Source organism: Pinus tabuliformis, chromosome Q, assembly GCF_031772625.1.
Source record: "Pinus tabuliformis cultivar Carrire ecotype Pingquan chromosome Q, CPIR1, whole genome shotgun sequence".
Classification (NCBI taxonomy): Eukaryota; Viridiplantae; Streptophyta; class Pinopsida; order Pinales; family Pinaceae; genus Pinus; species Pinus tabuliformis.
Genome location: NC_142296.1, coordinates 57,938,933 through 57,959,304, shown reverse-complemented (window position 1 = coordinate 57,959,304; position 20,372 = coordinate 57,938,933). Strand labels below are relative to the sequence as shown.

At 38.5% G+C, this 20,372-nt stretch overlaps 1 protein-coding gene across 1 annotated transcript in view; it reads left to right on the top strand.

Annotated features, from left to right (window-relative positions):
• Positions 1-20,372, top strand: part of LOC149218282 (transportin 1) — a 218,164-nt gene that overhangs the window by 13,301 nt on the left and 184,491 nt on the right. The window contains exons 6-12 of the mRNA XM_089383890.1: positions 10,233-10,283; positions 10,697-10,782; positions 11,069-11,135; positions 11,249-11,305; positions 11,458-11,487; positions 11,595-11,657; positions 12,217-12,330. Coding sequence (XP_089240016.1) covers positions 10,233-10,283; positions 10,697-10,782; positions 11,069-11,135; positions 11,249-11,305; positions 11,458-11,487; positions 11,595-11,657; positions 12,217-12,330 — 468 coding nt within the window. The remainder of the gene's footprint in view (positions 1-10,232; positions 10,284-10,696; positions 10,783-11,068; positions 11,136-11,248; positions 11,306-11,457; positions 11,488-11,594; positions 11,658-12,216; positions 12,331-20,372) is intronic.

Here is a 20,372-nt window from a genome sequence, read left to right as displayed (position 1 = left end):
CTTCAATCTCGGATTTGCAACTTCACGACCCAATGAAGATACTAGCCTGCCATCATCTCGTCCTTCACACGGTGCCATTTTGTCCATGCCAAAGCAACCCTTGAACAGTCCCAACGATCCATGACAAGTCATCAGAAGTCCATGATCTACAACCTGCCTCACAACAAATTGTGGTTCATCAGGTTCTCCACCAATCCACCAGAACTCCCAGCCCATACCTAGCCAGTAAAGGCCACACTTCCATGTCCTTATCTGAACCTTCTGCTCCATGATCTAGACAATGTCTCAGCTCCCTTAGAGTTGCTTTGCTATGCACATTTTGATCTACGGTTGTTGGCTTAGGGGGTCCTAACCCAGGTTCAGAGTTAGTTGTGCCAACCAACAAAACCCTACACTACTAGCCCTTTTAGCAACACCTTGCGTAGCGCAAGCTGCAGTCTCACCTGAAGCAGTATGGGGGATGCTGGAACCAAGTTTCTGCATTGAGAGATCAATGTGATGTTTTTTAGCACCTCAGATATGCCTTCGCACAGATTGATAAACCATTAGGGCACATTATTGCAACCCTGCTAAAACAACCTTCAGACCTTCGCAGAGGTCTACGATTAGTCTTTGCGAACCCTTAACGATCAATTTATCCACTTACGCGCATCAGACAACAACCCTAGATTAGTGTTTGCGGATCTACTTAAGTTATTAGTAAACATAGCAGAATTCATTAGAGTCTTCACGAAAGTACTTAACATGCATTGCGTATATTTATTAAGACTTATTAAAGAGAATTGTGTAACATTAAATCAATATTCCATAAAACACATTATTCATCGACAACATATAATATTAACAGCAGTAATCACAAATACGCAAAAATGCTTCGAAAACTGTCTTTATTGATCTTTAGTTCAGGATTACAGACTCAAAACTACCCTGCGCACTCAGCTGCAGGGGTTCGCACACTCATGTGCAGACTCTACCTAGGCCTCTGTGCACTCAGCTGCAGAGCCTTTCTTTTCCTATCTGACCCACTTCTTCTCGCTATCACTTCTCTTCTATCTACCCATTGCATAATAGACATGCCTTAGACTCTGTAAGACACACCTATTTATCAGTGTTTTTTCGGGGACGCGTCCCCCAGGGTCGGGTGCGCGCACCCCTCGCACCCCACGCACCCGGGACGGGGAGTCTCTTGGGGGTGCGTTTCCCCACGCACCCTTTTTGGGGAGTCTCGGGGAGACGCAAGGGGGTGCGTTTCCCCAGTGTGGGAGTCTAGACTCCCCACGACTCCCCAAAAAGGGTGCTTCTGGGCGTCCCCCTTCAGTGTGGGAGTCTAGACTCCCCAAAAAGGGTGCGCCTGGGCACCCCCCCTTTAAATTTGTCTAATAAGACTTAAAAAATAAAAATTCAAAAATCAAAACCATTAATTTTTTTTTTTTTTTTTTTTTAAATTAAAATTAAAACAAAATAACTAAAACTTAAAAATCTAAAAAAAAAAATTAAAATTAAAACTAAATAACTAAATCTTAAAAGCCTAAACCTAAAAGTCATGAAAGGCAAAACTTAAAGTTAAAAGCTCATTTCATTTCAACCCAAAGTCATTTCCAAGACTCTGAGCCAGTCGCCTTGCATTGCTCTAGCCCGTTGTTTGCAACTTTGCCTGAACGTTGAAACGCTGAGCTGAGGGACAGTGAGTCGAGTCATTGCTGTTGAGAGAGCGTGCTGCGTCCCCTTGCAGGCTTGTAGAATGATGAACCATTGAATCAATGAATGATGAATGATATCGATCAATGTATTTGAATATTTTGTTATTGATTTTTATTTTTGTTTTTCGAATCCCATGGTATGTATGAATAATAATTAATTCAATAATGAGACTTGTCACTTGAGTATGTCATATGAATGATGTATGTATCAAAATGAATGATGAGGATGGATCAATGATTCAAATTTCAATTGTCTATTTAATATTTTTATGCTTTCATTATTGAACAGTGAACAATGAATATGAACTTGAATTATTATATTATATGTATACCTCGACGACTCCCCGCACCCCCGAAATTTCCCTAAAATTTGAGGGTACTCCCACACGTCCCCCCTGTGCGTCTCCCCGCACTTGCGTCTCCCCGCACCGGAGTCTTGGTGAAACATTGCTATTTATAGCCTTTCTCATACGATCCCATGGTCCGCGGACCATGGGTGGATCTCAAAATTGACTCAAACGTTACATAAAACAAGGGTTTAAACCCCTTTGACTCCTAATCATCTATGCGCTGCTGCATCCACAAAATTGTGGAGACTTTACATTATTTACAAGATGTATTAAAACTTGTGTTATCTTAGCCCCAAAACTGACCCAGGGGACCCCATCCCAACAATGGTCCCATCAAAGTAGCTCTAATTCCATGTTGATTTTTCCACAACACTTCAAAATTAGGTTTGAGTTTAAGACACGATCACAAACACACTGAAATACCACAAAACTAAAACTTTGCACAACGGAAAAGATATAGCAGTGAATCAAATTAGTGCACACTACAATTATTCTTTTAACCCAATACTTGTTATATTACATACTTTAATACAACAAATGTAGGGCTCCCGTACCAGGGATCATGTCCCTTACAATCAACCCCGATACAAGAATGACTAGGGCTTGGGGTCAACAACTATGACTACCAATATTTCCCTGAACAAAGTACACTTGACTTACTTGCTAAAGGAGTGCTCTACTCAGACCTTTCGGTCCACATACCTTGGACACATTTGGTAGGTTCTTTGCCACCTCTTCTGTTGCTCACAAGTAGTTCTATTGCTTCAGATCTGCTTGCATCTTCAACCAACAATACTGCCTCTATCAATCTTCTAGTTGCTTCTAGAATGAATGATATTAGGACTTTGTCAAACTGCTCTCTAGCAATAAGAAGGTTGCTCCAACATCACTACTCTTAGGGTCGTCATACTCAACCCTCTTATCACTGATTTGTCACACATCAAATCATTGAGCTAGGGCGTCAAGAATTTTCCCAATAACTATCTCCTCGCTGCGCTAGGATGGCAAAACTTAGGGATTCTTGTCAATTGCCCACATAACATTGAATGACCTCCTGCATACAATGTACTTAGGGCTTCTTACCAACTATTAACATTCCACGAAGAACACTATTCTTAGGTGGCCTTCAACTGCGGTTCACACTTAGAACAAACCTATACCTTTCTCCTTGATTCTACCCACATCTATTCACTTCATGACAACCATGACAACCCTACCTCTGACCACTTACACACACTTATTCTTAAAGTCTATATTAACTCTCAGATGATTATATGATGCAAAAATCCAAAATTAGCCTTTATACATGAGGCTATACATGCTAAAAATGAAATAAAACATGAGATAAAAGACTATTATTGATCACATATAATTAATCATAACAATTGTCATTCTCATCAACAAAAATATAACAAGGTGCTTGTTGAGTAGAAGAGGCAACTCTACTAGTACTTCCACTTGCATTACCACTAACGTTAAGAACAACAAGAGAGAGTTCTATGTTTGGATATTTTTTTCCACATCCCAACCTTTATGAGGTCCACTCGTACATTGTTCAACCCTATTAGACAAAAGGCATAGGTTTGAATGCACATATACAAGATCCTTAGCCTTTTGCAATCCCAACCTGTTGTGCTTCATAGAGTGAATGAAATTATATGTATTTTGATTACTTCTTGTTGATGAAGAATTGCCACTTGTGATAGAATATGATTAGCAAGACCATGCAAATAAACACCATTTGCCCCATGACAAGTCCACCACTTAACCTAGTTCATGGCCTTCCTCTCATCCAACGTTGATATGTTTGCAAAATCCTCTAATTTAGTAGCGAAATAAGCAAATGCCTCCCTCACATCAGTTTGTAAAGAAGTTGGAAACAACTTCTAAAATGCTTTTTTCAATCCATTGACCACCTCCTTGTCCTTATGTGGGGCCTTGCTCTTCCATTGCTTTGACCAATGGAATCTTCATCATAAATTTTTGGATATAGAGCATGTGCCAAAGTGTGCAATAGAGTGTTAAAGCCATTCCACCTTGTAACAATGATGGACCTTGCTTGCTTTGCAAAATTGAAATTCAGAAAAGGAAGAGGGGGAGCCTCCTATGTAATAATTTCCATGGTTTTCTCAAACATGGTATCCATGGCATCTTAAACCTTTCCTAAGAAAGGTTTGTGTATTTGTGTGCATCTCAGAGAAGATCATATGCAAGTAATGTGAACTTGAACAAGTGATAATTTTAGTTAACAATGGTATGTTGTATGCTTAGCAGAATTACTTCAATGTCCTTTTAACAACCAAATGACAATTTCCAATTTAGTTTTTCAATAGTAGTCACATTGACAGTAATTGTAGACAGAACATGAACAGTAAAATGCAGAAGACAAAAGAACACTAGATTTGGCAAATGCTAGGGAAAAAACCCCAAGATGGGGAAAACCCGTTAATCAATTCTTCTTATTATCATATCAAATGTTCAACACAGAGAGAGGGTACAATAAAGTCAATATTGACTTGCCAAATCTTAGTTAAACAACCCTGTTAAATCTGTAGTCAACAACAACCCAACTCAGCCCTAACCAGAAAGTCAACACAATAGCAAACAATCCTTTATGCGGTTCGGTCGAACCCAGCCAAACTCGACCTTCTTTGTTGGTCAAAATAAGCTCAAAATAGTGATGAAACAATGGTCAAACTTGGTCAAACTCTATGTTCAAAGTCAACAAAATGCCTCAGTTCCTGTGCCAATAAATGCGGCTTGCCAAAAATGAAATTTTGACCCAAAAATCGCAGTCAAATGTGGTCAAAACACCCCTAGTCAACATTGGTCAAACTTGCAATAGACTTTGAAATTTCGGCCCTATAATTCGTCCTGCAATTCGTCCTTTTGTTGCCACACGTGTGAGGAAAAGAGATGCCCAATAAGTTGTACGAACCAATCAAATGAAGAGAGAGAAGAATGTGTGAGATGAGATGATGCCAAATGAGGCTTGAGGTCTCTCATATTTATACAAGTCATTGAGGGTGAAGTGACATGTCTCTTGGGCTTCATGAAGATGTGGTCCGCTTTTACAATTTGCAGATGTGTGGGAATAAATTCAAAAACACATTTATGCTTATCCAAATTTAAGGATCTTTAGGTTGATTTTGGTCCTCTCGAAAAGAGGAATTCAATGCAATAATCATCTAAATCAAATGAGCTGTCCAAAGTGGAATTTGGCCCTAGTTTCCAATTTTAACACCCCCTCTCAAATAGGGAGTATTCCAACTGCCAATCCATCCATCATCATGCCATTCTGTCATCATGTACCCTCTCTGCATCTCATCTTAACTCTGCTTAACACTGATGTAATAATGAAGAAGAACAATCGAGAGTGAGTCACAAGACCTTGCCACTCTCCACTCACTGAAGTCAGTCTAGGGGTGGAACCCCAATCAGATTTGATCCCAGATCAAGCTGTTGAATACCATGCATCCTAGACATAGGTAGTATGACAGTACACGATGCGTTCATCCGTAGTGCTATGGTCCTTATCCACTTTTCCCAACTCGTTGGCCAGATGAGAGGTACTTCCCATGAGTCCCAGACTACATGGGTAGGATGTATGTTGGGGCATCCACATGAGAAGGTGAACCACTCATCTTGCTTATATGCCATAGGAGAAAGTGAACCACTCATCCTGCTTATATGCCATAGGAGAAGGTGAACCACTCATCCTATGCATATGTCATTAATTGTAGGGTAAGGTGAACCACTCACCTTACACGTGTCATCAATCGTAGGGTAAGGTGAACCACTCACCTTACACACATGTCATCAATCGTAGGGGAAGGTGAACCACTCACCCTACACAGATGTCAACCATCATTGGGTATCACAGGGGAAGTGAACCACTCACCCTGTACACAATGCACCTATAGGGGAAGGTGAACCACTCATCTTATGGTCGCTCATAGTCCAAGAAGTACCCCAAGCCCCCAGGAGCTACCAGAGCTCAATGTCCAACTCAAGTGGGACCCTCAATGGAGGGTCCTTCCAAGACTCTAAGTCTCTCTCAGAAGGCTAAGAATTTGACCTTCCCCACAAGCTTCGTGAGGATGTCTGCAACCTGCTCATTAGTCTTGATGTGTTGGAGCCTTATTCCTCCCTGTTGTGGCGTATCCCGGCTAAAGTGGTACCTGATATCAATGTGCTTGGAGCAGTCGTGGAATATGGGATTCCCTAAAAGGCGAATCCCACTCTGGTTATCGCCATAGATCACGGTGGTATCCAACACATGCTTAAATAGCTCACTAAAGAGCTTCCTCAACCATATAGCTTCACAACAGGCCATACTAGTTGCAATGTGCTTAGAGCAACTGATTTTTGCTTCCTGCTCATCCAAGAAAGACCCCAATGAAAAGCAACATCCAGATGTGCCCGTTCGATCCACCACACTGCCTGCCCAGTCAGCGTCAAAATATCCATGAAGCTTCAAATTCTCGGCCGTGTATCTCAACCGATAGTTGATTGTGCCACGGAGATGTCTCAAGAGATTCTTAGCAACAATCCAATGTATGTGACGAGGCTCAACCATAAATTGACTCAAAGTATTCACAACAAAGCATATGTCTAGACGAGAGTTAACCAAGAACATTAGGGCCCCCACAAGTTGTCAAGACTCGGAAGGGTTTGCCAATCTAACAACACTTCCACATAGCTTCTTGAAGTTGAGTTCCATCGGAGTAGATACAAACTTGCAATCCACCATCCCACATCTCTTTAGTAGCTTCACAATGTATTTTCCTTGAGAAAGGAAAATCTCACATGGCTTTTGTCGAAGCTCCTGGTCTAGGAAGTAGTGCATCAATCCTAGGTCCTTAATCTTGAACTCGGAAGTCAACTCCATCTTGCATTGGTAAATGAAAGGGTGCACACTGGTCAGAAAGAGATTTATCAACATAAATGACCAAAATGAGAGGCATGTCTTTTTCAACTTTGAAGTATAGGTTTGGATCAACATAACTCCTTGTAAATCCCAGCTTCATAAGATGATTGTCAATCCTCTCATTACCAATCCCTACGGTCTTGCTTCAACCCATAGAGGGCTTTCTTCAACCTACATACATGTGTCCTTCGATCTTGTACTTCGAACCTCTAAAGTTGTTCCAAGTAGATTTCCTCAAGTGAGACATGCAAGAAAGCAGTCTTGATGTCCATTTGATGTAGGATCCATCCTTGATTGGTAGCGAGAGCAATAATAGATCGGATAGTGGTGTATCGAGCAACTGGTGCAAATATCTCTCATTGTCCACTCCTTCCTTTTGAGAGAAGCCTTGAGCAACAAACTTGGCCTTATATTTTTCAGCACTGCTATCAACGCCATGTTTAATTTTGTAAAGCCATTTAGAAGTGACCACAAACTTGTCCTTGGGTCTAGGAACCACATCCCAGACATCATTCTTCATGATTGACTCATACTCCTCATTCATCGCATCTTTCCAAACTTGGTGTTTTACGACTTCCTCGAACGTGCATGGTTCAACTTGAACAATAGTACTCATAGCAGCCAAATAACCTTGATACCTGTTCGGCTTCTTACTTTCACGAAATGTCCCTCTTGGAGCAATATGTCTTTCAGCATCTTCGAGAGTATCTTTGAGCCATAGTGGATGTTTCCTTGAGGTAGAGGTATCACCAGGAGGTGGATCGATAGGATCCATCGGGCCTTCAACATCATGCATAGGTTCATCTGTCAGAGGTTCATCCTATTTTTCAGCAGCATCATCAACCTTCCTTGCGATAAGGAGATCTCTGGCTTTCCTAAGGGCAGTGTTTTCATAAAAGGGGGCATCACGACTTACTTCCACATCTCTTTGACCAAGCACATAGATTCTATATGCCTTTGAATTTTCAATGTAGCTGATGAATATTCCTTTCTTCCCAGAAGCTTCCAACTTATTCGTTTTCTATTTAGGCACGTGGAAATACACAGGACCCCAAATATTCTAAACTGAGAAACAAAGAGTTTCTTACCAGTGAAGACTTCCTCAGGTGTCTTGAATTCAAGGCTTGATGTGGGCTCTTATTTGGAACATATACGATAGTGTTGGCTGCGTCTCCCCATAAGAACTTTGGTAGGCCTTGATCATGGAGCATGGCATGGGTGACTTCCATGATTGTTCAATTCTTCCTTTCAGCAATGCCATTATGCTCAGGAATGTACGAGACTATTGTATCCCTCTTAATGCCAACCTCTCTGCAAAAGTCATTAAACTCATTTGATTCATATTCAGTTCCATTGTCGGTCCTCAATATCTTGATCTTCTTTCCTTTTTGATTTTCCACCAATGCTTTGAAAGAACAAAACCATTTGAATCATCTTTCCTTTTCAAGAAATAGACCCATGTTTTGTGAGAGTAGTCAATCACAAAGATTGCATAATATGAGTATCCTCCTAATGATGTTATAGGCAACATACCATACAAGTCAGAATGGACCAATAGAAGAATATCAGTTGTCTTGCTTTCATTAGAAGGGAATGGTCCCTTAGTGTGTTTCCCAGCTGCACGACCCTGAAAAACACCTTCATGATTCATGTTGAACTCGGGCATACTTGTGACCATCTTCCTTATCCCAGGGAAGGCTTTGTAATGTAAGTGGGCAAATCTCTGGTGCCATAGTCAGATTGAAGAGAAGTATCGCTTGCTAAAGATCCCAAAGGACTTCCTCTAACTTGATAAAGACCGTCAACCCTAAATCCAAGAGTAAATGCATCTTTAGGGTTTCTTTGCCAAATACGTACCTTTCCATCAACGAATGCTACCTTGAAGCCTTTATATTCCATTGTAGAAATATACACCAGGTTCTTCAAATCGGGCACATACAATATTTCTTGAAGATGAATTGTTTGACCTTGATTCAAGTGAAGAGTGACAATACCTATTCCTTTCACCGGGTAGGTGGCAAAATCTCCAAGTATGATCTTTAAATTAGTCTTCTTTTAAACCAAATTTGGGAGGACCTCCTTGTACCTAATGAAGTCCCTTGAGGCTCCGCTATCAATCAACCAATGATCCAATGTATCCGGAGGAGAGGTAGCAGATAGAGCGGGAATAAGATAAAACTCGTCTTGTTTTTCTACAACATTACTTTCATAATTCCTAGCATTTCTTGCCCTCCTGGGAGGTCGACCATTTCCATTTCGAGCAGCGGGAGCATTTCTCTTTCCTTTGTTGTTGAACCTGTTGTTCCTTTGATTGCCATTGCCTTTGAAATTGTTGTGGTTGTTGTTGTCATCATCCCTTGGATAATCCTTCTTGTAAGGACACTCTCTTGCATAGTGGACAGACCTTTTGCAATTGTAGCACCCTCCTTTTCTTCTTTGTTTGAATCCCTTCTTGAATCCTTGATGTTGTCTCCTTGGACCAACATTATTTTTCCTCTTTTCTGTTGAGAAATCTATAGGGTAGTAGTTAGGATGATTTCTCTTTCTATGATAACTACTTGTGATATCTTTTTACTTTTTCTTACTTATTAACTTGTCTTATTATTATGTTTGTTTATCATCAAACAACTACCAAGAACAAGAAGAACAATAGTACACAAGTACAAAAGGTATAGGTTGCAAGCCAAGGACAAAACCTCTCCACTTGAGAGGAAAACCTGTAAATCTCTTCTCTTCTTATAGATCCTTCAATTGATGAATTCCAAGACCTCTAGACCAAGACCAATACCCTTCCAAGACCAAGTCCTACCTCCCCTGATGATGTGCTTCCTTTGTTCAAGTCAAACAATTTGCCTAATGTTGTTGCTGTTTGAATTTTCATATATATTGATATTCAGCTATGTGCAGTGTGTCGTGGACTAATAATAATGTATCATGGTATATTTTGCTTTCATAGCTTCTCCAGAAGATTTGTCAACATTTTGTGTAACCATGAGGTGTAGAAAAAACAAGCGAACAATTTCTCATGTAAAATGTTGATTAGTTCTCAGAATTAGATATAAAAACTTGAAAACTTTATCGGCGCTCTTCCTGTCAGCTCAATATTATCTTGCTATTTTTTCTGTTTAATTTTTTGGATAAGTGAAGATATGCAAGTTCAATGGAGTGAAAATGATCAGGCTCATCTTTATTTCATTTTTGGTTGTTGATTTGGATGGGAATTTTGTGTAGTAATGTCATTTTGATGTCCAGGTATGTGCTGCTTTGGTTCAACTGCTTGAGATTCGGCCTGATTTCCTGCAGGTGGGTTGCTATAACCAGTTGTCTTGTCCACTAATGGATGCTTGTGGTATGTATGTTTCATACAGGCAGGTCTTTTGACATATTTTCTTTCCAGTTTTATTTACTGGTTTTCTTATCTATGCAGATGCTCCTTTTTGTTATTGATTCTGTATTAGTCTCACAAATGCTAGGTCTTGTTTCTAGGATTTATATAGTTAACTTTTTGTTGCAGTTATTTAACATTATATCGACTTGGATTTCTAGTTTATAGATTTGCAGTGTCTAATAGACTGCATGGCAAACTGATTACTGAACTTTCTTTTAGGCAACTGTGAAGTTACTTCTTTTGGGTTTTAGAATTCACTCTTTGGATTTGAAAAGTATAAAGTTAGGGGTTTTTATTTCTATGATTGGGTTGAAAACTTATTGTGCAGCCCCACATGAGAAATGTCATTGAATACATGTTGCAAGCAAATCAGGACAGCGATGCGGATGTTGCTCTAGAAGCATGTGAATTCTGGTATTCTATTTTTGCTGTCATAAAAATCAGTATCCTTAACACAACTAGTGAGTCAACATTTCTATAAGATTGTGGTATAATAGGAGTTAAAGTTTCTGAGCATAAAATTCATCCACAGCATCAGATATGCATAGTGATGTCCTTTTAGGTGGCAAATCTTTCCAGTTGTATTGGTAGAGTTCAATATTTTTCTTGAGTATTGCTTTATTTTACTAGAAAGTTTCATAGATTTTTGAGGGGAATTTTAGGAAGTCACTGTTTCCAGTATTTTTCTTTATTTAATCAGGTCTGCATTTTGCGAAGCTCGTCTTCCTCCAGAGATACTGAGGGAATTTCTCTCACCCTTGATTGCGGTATTTTCAAACCTCTGGTCTTAGCATTAGTAAAGGTAGCTAGTATCTTTATTGGCAGTCTTTCCAGAAATGCCTTGTAGTGTATATTTTCATAATTGCTACCTATTTTGTAGGTATTGCTGTTGAACATGGTATATGCAGATGATGATGAAGCACTTGTTGATGCGGAGGTGGGTCATTTGTTCTGGGGTAGTTAAGGTGTTTTGTAAAATAAGATGTCTATGACCTTATTCTGGTTCTAAGACTTTTTGTTGTTGTTGTTGTTGTTGTTTTGTTTGTTGTTGTGTCCCATGAATGAATGTTTTCTTATCTGTTATTTCAGGTGGATGAAACTGTGCCGGACAGGGATCAGGTTATTCTGTTGATTCTGTGATCTATGTCATGGAATGGTTAAAGGTTCTATGTTTAAAGTTGTAGTTTAACAATAAAGAGAACTGTTTTGAAAATATTTGTTCACAGGATTTGAAACCTAGATTTCGCACTTCACGAGCTCATGGAGCAGATGGTGCTGAGGAGGAAGATGTATGCACATTTTACTTGTTTGATTTTGATAATTTTGCTGTTTGCTGAAGGCATAGTTTATAGCATAATGACATTTAATTTGCATTTGGCAATTATTCCGGTTATTGTGCATTGTAGTTTGGCTATTGCTGCATGTTACTCTGCAGTGTGGTCTGGTGTAATGTATTAATTGCGTATTTACATCCATGGAAAACTAAATTTATTGCTTTTGTGGGATCTTGTTAAGTTGATAAATAGAATTGGAGATTTATTATATCTAGATTAGAGGATGTGGTCAAATTACTGAAAAGCAAATGTGCTGGGTTTTTTTATAACCAGTTAAAACAGATCATTCTGCTAGTATGAAGAAGTCCAGTGATCAACTTGCATGATGTCGTCCTTTTATGGTTGTGACACAGTCCACATCTTAGTCTTGCTAAAGTCTTTATGTCAATCTGAGTAGAAATATATAACTATCATTGACTTATTAGGTGAATTATCTGTGTGGGTTTTGGTATTTTTTTCCCTGGTAAGAATCATGTTCATGTGGCTGAATGATAAATGCAATGGAAATACACAGGAAGATGACATTATCAATTCCTGGAATTTGAGAAAATGCAGTGCTGCCGGGCTTGATGTACTCTCTACTGTATTTGGTGATGAAATTCTACCCATTCTGATGCCTTTAGTACAGGTATGGCATTTCATAATCTGCTTGACTCACACTAGGTCATCCTTCTTCTCAAGTGATAAATGATATTTGAGGAATTGACAGTTAATGTTTAATGTTGCATAGTGTGTGGTATCTTATCTTTAGCGCATGTCTTGGACTCCGAAATCACAAATTTTGTATCTTGATGTTTACATTTCTGGTTCTGTTATGCAGAGTGGAAGGTTTAACGGCTATAATACTGGATCTGTTCACATTAGGTCATCCTCCTTAAGTGATTAATGGTATTTGAAGAATTGACAGTGACTGCATAATGTTGCGAAGTGTATCTTACCTCTTAGCACCTGTCTTAGTCTCTGAAATCACAATTTTTGTATCTGGATGTTTGCATTTCTGGTTCTGTTATGCGATGTAGCAAACCAGAATCGGTCAAGCTGGGACTGGTCAGATCTCAATGAACTGGTCTTTAAAAAAAACACGAAATAATTAGTTTTTAATTAAAAAAAATCTACTTTTAAGATTTAAAACCATGATTCCAACGCAATAGAGATAAAATATAGTAAGTTTGCTCATCTATATACCAGGTAAAGATGAATATATCAAACTGGCACCGAGTGCAATACATATCAGCAACATAAATTATAATACATAATCAATTATGTTTTAAATGGCCTCTAGAGTCCAAAAATGATGTTATAAGCTATGGGGTCACTGGCCTACTACAAATCTACATATCAGTGATCAACATGATCATTCCTCATCATGATCAAACTCATCACCACTACTAGACAAGGGGTCATCAACATGAGCTACATAAGTAATCTGGCTGAGTGTCTGAGGATTACTATAACTCCTTTACAACCTTAGCAGAAGTGGTAGTAGTAGCAGCAAAAATAGACGTCAAAACTACAAATCACTAATCAACATGATCACTCATGAAACTCATTATTGATTCAATGCTACTAAAAATGGCGTCATCAGCAAGATATATATAAACATCATCTCGCTCAAATTCTTCAGACTTGGATTGCTCAACCTTATAATATGATGGAAATTAAAAAAGTTTAACATGCCTAACCAGTGATTTTGGTTTGAGTGAAGGGTTCATCTCCTCAACCTTATAATGTGGTAGAAAAATCTTAGCACGCCTAACCAATTATCTTCCTTTGAGTGAAGGGTACATTCTTGTTAAGGCCATGGAAGAGGAGTTCAACAATCAATACCAGCAACATCAACAAAGTTCAAAAATTAATGCCACCAACATCAAGGTTCTTAAGGGGCTTCATGCTCTTGATCGAACGCCAATCTCATACCCTCATGCATGATAGAATCAAATGGAAACATTGCAAAAACCAAACATGAAATCCTGAAAACCATTAATTCTGCTGAATTTTGAGCGAACTCTAAAATTCTAGTTTCTCCATATGAAATCCAATGAGGTTGAAACCACTCTTAAACACCCTGAGTCATTTCACTTTTACTTTTAAGAATTTAATATTACCATTGATTGCTAGTGTTGATATGTGTGAGGCAAATGAGAGGGGAGGTATGCTTTTCTTAGAGGGGTTGTTTTTGGAGGGAAACAACCCCAAATTTCCCTCAAAACGACATCAAAACTCACAAAACTGCATTCTGTGGGATCCATAGCTGGCCTGACAATAAACCGGCCGGTTTATGGCTGGTCAAACCAAAAAACGGCGGGCCGCTTAGAAAACCAAGCTTTTCAACCATTTTGATGGCCAAGGCTAATGAACTGGCCGGTTTGACTAGTTTCCAGTTCAGACCAGCCGGTTTTGAAAACTATAGACACTGTTGGAACCAAACTTGTTGCAAGAGGGTGGTCTTTGTCATAATGGGGAGTCCCTTATTCAACAATTGCGGGCTTAGGATCAGTTACAAAGGATTCCCATTTGTTGTTGCCTTGCATGGGTTTTTCAGGATGCTTTAATTTCAAGATGGTTAGAAGGACTATAAAAAAATTGTCAAATCAAGAGACCTCTGGGCTTAGTTTGAAGCTGTTAAGTGTGTAGAGTAAGTACGTGAGTACTCTTTAGGAGAAACTTTGTTTGTGGTACACAACATCTCCGTCCAATAATCCATCAACAATTGCAGATCTGTGACCTCAATTTCTACCTTCTATGTTTGCATTGGAGCCTTTATTTATATACATGAATCGACTAGGGAGCCATTGTCCAAGACAAACACCATATTGGTGTATGAGACCCCTTGGTTTGTGGGACAAGGAACTTGCCTATGCGCAGTGATTTGATTGCTAAAGTCTACATAGGTGTACACATACTACTCCTCTTTGGATATGATCCTGTGATCTCTTAGGAGGAAACATTAGGCCCAATCAAACTATATGAGGTTCCACATTGTGATTTGCATCACATTGGTGCATATTTCCAGTTAGTATGTTGGAGCATAGGGTCAACAGTGGGATACATCTTCATGGAATCATGTTATTTGATGGAGGTCTTTGGTTGGGGAAATCCTACTTCTCCTTTGTTGGATGATTATGCTCGCTGGTTTGGTGATCTTCTCACATGTGCTTTCTTTGTTGTTGACCCCTTGATTGCACATTTGATGGTTATGGAGCATGGTATCTCATTATGGTGTGGTACGTCATCACAAAATGTAGTTTTAGTAGTTTCAGGTGTTTATTTGAAGATCACATTCTCGTTTTGGTGAATCCATTAGAGGAATGCAGCACCAGTTATTTGTAGATTTTAAAGACTTCGTTTGTAGGGATGAAACAAGCATTGTGAAGGCAATGAAGATTCAACTCAACTACTCCACTTTCATTTTTATGTGGTGTGAAAAATGTGTTTGCAGACTAAATGTTTAGTTTTGAAGATTTAGAAGTGAGGAGTCGTGGCAATAATTTTATGGTTGGCTGATTTTTATGATCCATTTCATTTCTGGGACATTTTGGGTTTTCAAATGATGGTTATGATTATGGTTTTTTTGTTTTTTTTTTAGGTTATTACATGGGTATCTCAATTCAACTTTGTTACTTGTTGCATCATTTATTGAAGTTATCACAGATTTTCATATTTTTCATAAGGATGTTTAGATGCTGACTTTTCCATGTACCTTCCGTTCAGGATGAAGTTCTAATGCTTTGCTAACAACACTTCAAATCTCACAGGGCTGAGTGAGATAATGAGAACTGAGCCTGGTTTCTTAAATCCCTTTTTTAATTTCTCATAAAAAACGATACATATTTTGCAAATATATATAATTAGAAAACAAACTTTTAAATACAGTTAAACAAAAACAGTATAGCTTACCTCACTTCACTTCTCAAAAAGGTCTTTTCCTCAATGGCCTCTTCCTCCTTTTCTAACCTCCTTCAATCAGTTACAAGGTAACTACTTTCTTTTTCTTTAAATTTATTTAGCTTATTTGTTTAATTTTAGGAGAAGAGGCCTTTTGAGGAAACTTATATAATTTCTAATTTATTTCAAGTAGTTGGGGTCCCACTAGGCTCGTTTCCATTTTAATATATCATTTAAAATATCACGTTGTGACTCCCATAAAAACGAAATATAAGTGGTAGCATGATGAAACTTTCAACATCATCCACCATTGTCTACCATAACATCCTAATGCATTTTCAAATAATATATACGATTATCATAAAATATAATATGAGGCTTTATAAACAATTTAGAAATGACATGTATGCCAAAAACCTTGCGTCTCCCTTATGCCCAAAATAACAACATTACCAAAAAATGATACAAACGAAATATAAGTGGTAGCATGATGAAACTTTCAACATCATCCACCATTGTCTACCATAACATCCTAATGCATTTTCAAATAATATATACGATTATCATAAAATATAATATGAGGCTTTATAAACAATTTAAAAATGACATGTATGCCAAAAACCTTGCGTCTCCCTTGTGCCCAAAATAACAACATTACCAAAAAATGATACCATTGTCATAAATCATGTCTTTATCAGAGTCTGAAAAGTAAGTAGTTATCAAGTCGAGTAAATGTCACAATCAAAATATCTCTGGATGCATGCCTAAACTAGTGACCTTCTGTTTCTAATCACCTTTCTTTTCTAAGCACAACTTAGGGTGAATGTCCAAGAAGGAGATCTGTCTTTTTCCTTCATTTTTAGTTTTAGGTGTGCTAGTATGTGAGTGAGCTGAAGTGGACTGTGTAGATGAGAAGACAAGAGAGGCAACTGCATGTTGTTTTTCTTTTTCTGCATGTGTAGGGGCAATCAGAGGCTCTTGTCTGGAATTATGATCAATGTGAGATACAACAGATGGGATCTGTGGGCCTATAACATGTGGTGGGATAACATGCTTGGAACTAGAGGGCCAATAAGCAATGCCAGAAGTTGGTATGATGGGATTTGGTTCCCATCCATCATGTCACTAAGTCTGTGATTGTGGCGGTGTATGGGGTTTGGAAATTTTCATTATGCTAGGATGTGGCTAAGGGGGGGAGTTATGTGATGCATGAGGGTTAGGCGGAGGACCATGTAGATATAGATGCTCAGTTTGAGTTAACTGGTTTAACTCATTATAGTTTGCATCGAAGTGATTAGAAAATCTTATTCTCTTATTCTTGCTTCATACCAAAATATGTTTAACCTTCTGCCCTATCCTCTCCTGTTCCCCCTGGAATCCCTGCTGAGGAAACTCATCTATAGTAGAGAGGAAAAACTTTTATTATGACATCATCTACTTAAATCACATGATAATAAAATACTAAAAGAAATTAAATAGCAACTTGTATAACTCTTATCTAGTATGACAATACATGTGCTCAAATCAAATATATGACAGATGGAGTGATTAAAAGCTTATGACCGAAATGGGATGAACAAAGCTCTTCCAAAATCTTCATCATGAGCTTCATCATACATGTATATCAAGATAGGTTGAATCATTGGCTGCTAGTTATCATTTTGTACAAAACTATCATTACGAATGCGCCGTAGTATCCTTGCACTTGAATGCCTAGGCCGAGTCCTTCACTAACAAACTCCTATCTGCGTTGGCCGAGTCTTTCACTAGCAAACTCCTATTCGTGTCAGCTATGCTACTGTGGGTTGTTGGCCACATAGTCTGACTCTTTGGCGATTGAGATTGGCCTATCAACCACTTGCAGCTTACCTTTCCGACAACATGCACGGTCTCCCTCGCTTTGTCACTTCCACTACCCTTTGTGACTCAATTGCACTAGTCTTCTTGTTAATTTTAGATAACAATGGTATGTTCTATGTTTTAGCACAATTTACTTCAATGTTCCTTTAGCAGCCCAATGACAATTTCCAATTATTTCCAGTAGCAATCACATTAACTTAATCTCATTGATAGTAAATGCAGATAGAACAAAAAAACACGTGTAGAAGACAATCCAAGACAAGAGGACACAAGATTTGGCGGATGCGAGGGAGAAACCCCAATGTGTGGAAAACCCTTTGATCAAATTTTCTTATTGTTATTCAATAGTTTAGCAGAGACAGAGAGTACAAATATCAAATTTACTTGCCCAAAACATCCTTGACAAAATCAGCAGTCAAAAACAGTCAACTGCAGCCCTAACCAGAATGTCAATGCTGGTCAAAGCAACACCAAAATGTCCTCCAAGTGGCTCGGTCAACAACAGCCCAATTTGGCCTTCCAGGAGAGTCAAAGTCAGCCCAAAACAGTTTGGTCAAACCCAGTCAAAAGAGAGAGAAACACTGCTTTTATTTTCTGCGGTCAAATCTGAAGTCAACGCTGGTCAAACTGTCCCAAATACCCTGATTTCTGTGCCAACAAATGTGGCCTCCAAATATCAAAATTCTGCCCTGAAAACTGAAGTCAACAAAGGTCAAATGAGCCTTGGTCAACGCTGGTCTGTTCCTCTGAAATTCAGCTTGTTCTGCTCCAAAAGTATTCAGCCTCTTGCCACACGTGCGAAGAAGAGAGAAGCTGTCCCCAAGCTATATTAACCAATCAAGAGAGGAGAGAGAGATATATGTTGTGATGAGTGATGTCAAAATGAAGATAGAGGTCACTCTTATTTATACAATTCTTTGAGGGTGGGGAGACACATCCATTGGGCTTCTTAAGCTTACATTTGACTGAGGCCGACCTTGACAATTTGTGCATGAAAGAGAATAAATTCAAAATTCCACTTCTGCTTGTCAGAATGAGATGATCTTTACATCAAAATTGGACCCCTCGAAAAGATGAATCCAATGCAATAATCATCTCCATCATATGAGTTGTCTTAAGGTGGAATTTGGCCCTAGTTGCCAATTTTAACACATACCCTAGTACATGACAAAATCCATTGAAAACATTCTAATCCCCCCAATCCTGAAATCTTGAAAAATTGATAAGTTTGCTGGATTTTGAGTGAGGTTTTTCTACAATAGTTTCATTTAGTGATCAAGTATAAGAATGAAAACACAAACAAGTTGGGCAACATGATTTTTAAGTCCACCCACATTAACGATCACAACTTTGGAAACTCTAATGCACATGGAGCCATCACACATGATGCATACAAAGAGGCATATTCAAAGGATGAGGACTTCAACGATGTGCTTAAGCAGTTGTAGAGCCCGAGTCATGTGCACAATGGTGATAATGGAATTGACTATGAACTCTAGGATGAGTTACTCTTCAAGCCGTATAAGTTATGTTTCCCTAAAGGTGAGTGATTACAACTGATTAGAGATAGTGAGCAACTTGCAGAGATGTGTATTGGCCTAAGATGTAAGAACATGTAGCTAGGTTTGTAGGAGGATGCATGCTTTGTTGTACTGTAACAAGCCTAGTAATTGGAAGTGGTGTATATATAATCACTTACATGTACCGACTTGTCCTTGGGAAAGCATTTCCATGGACTTTGTGGGTGGTTTACCAACAACCAGAAAGGGATTTGTGCACTGTAGTAACCGACGGGTCATAGGCCTTACTTCATGTACTTGCAACCATTTTCATGGAAAAGGGTGTGATCATGATGAAGACTATTGAAATTCTGATGTTCTATGTTGTTACTATCACTTACATCCAAAACTTCTTTATGATGCAAAATAGGTTAAGTAATTGTAGATAAAACATAAACCATATGCATAATGGAGGACAACCAAGAGCTCAATGAGACGCAAAGAAGTTAGGTCGATGACCAGGGAAAAACCCACAGGGGGGAAACCCGACCAGATTCTTCTTCTATTAGAAATCAATTATTTGATAGAGATATAAAGTACAATGAGAGAATGAAGAAGTCCACCCAAATTTGAAGAAGATTTTTGATAGTAGTAGTTGATGCAAACATTGAATCATTTTGGGTCTCTAAGATCTGCTCTTGCTCTTCAAGACTCTCTCTCTCTCTCTCTCTCAATCTTCCCCTAGACTCCCCAACTCTCTCTTTCTCAAGTTTTAATTCTCCTTTCTCAAGCACAAGTAAGTGTATCAAGTGAGGATGAGAGACACAAATATATAGGAAGAGCAAGGAGGTCGAATTCACGAGGGAGTAACTCCTATGCCTTGAGGAGGAGTTACATATGCCAAAATGAGAGTGTAACTTATGCCATAAAAAAGAAGACAATAACTTATGCATTTAGGAGAGAAGTGTAACTTATGCATTAAAGAGGCATAAGAGGAATCTTTTTATGACGAGTCATTAATGTGTGTAAGAGATTGTAAGAGCATTAAATAGAGAGAGGAATGAATCCATTAAGAGATAGAGAGTAACATATGCATTAATTGGGGGGAGTTACATATGACATGAATGAGTCTCATGATGGAGAGACTTGAATTCCTTTTTAATAATAGTAATAATAATAATAATATTGATGATTAAGTTAAAAGTTAAACAATTGAGTTTGATTAAGGACAAGTTAAATGATTTTCCATCATATATATATGATTACGAATTGATGGAAGGTGATTTACTATTTTTGGAAAGTCATGGTTGTAAAGATAGACATGACTTTCTATTTTTAGAAAGTCTCTTTAGAAAGGTTAGAAATGAAATTTTATTCAAGGAAATTCATCCCATAGCTGTCAATTTTCAACAAAGACTCTAGAGGA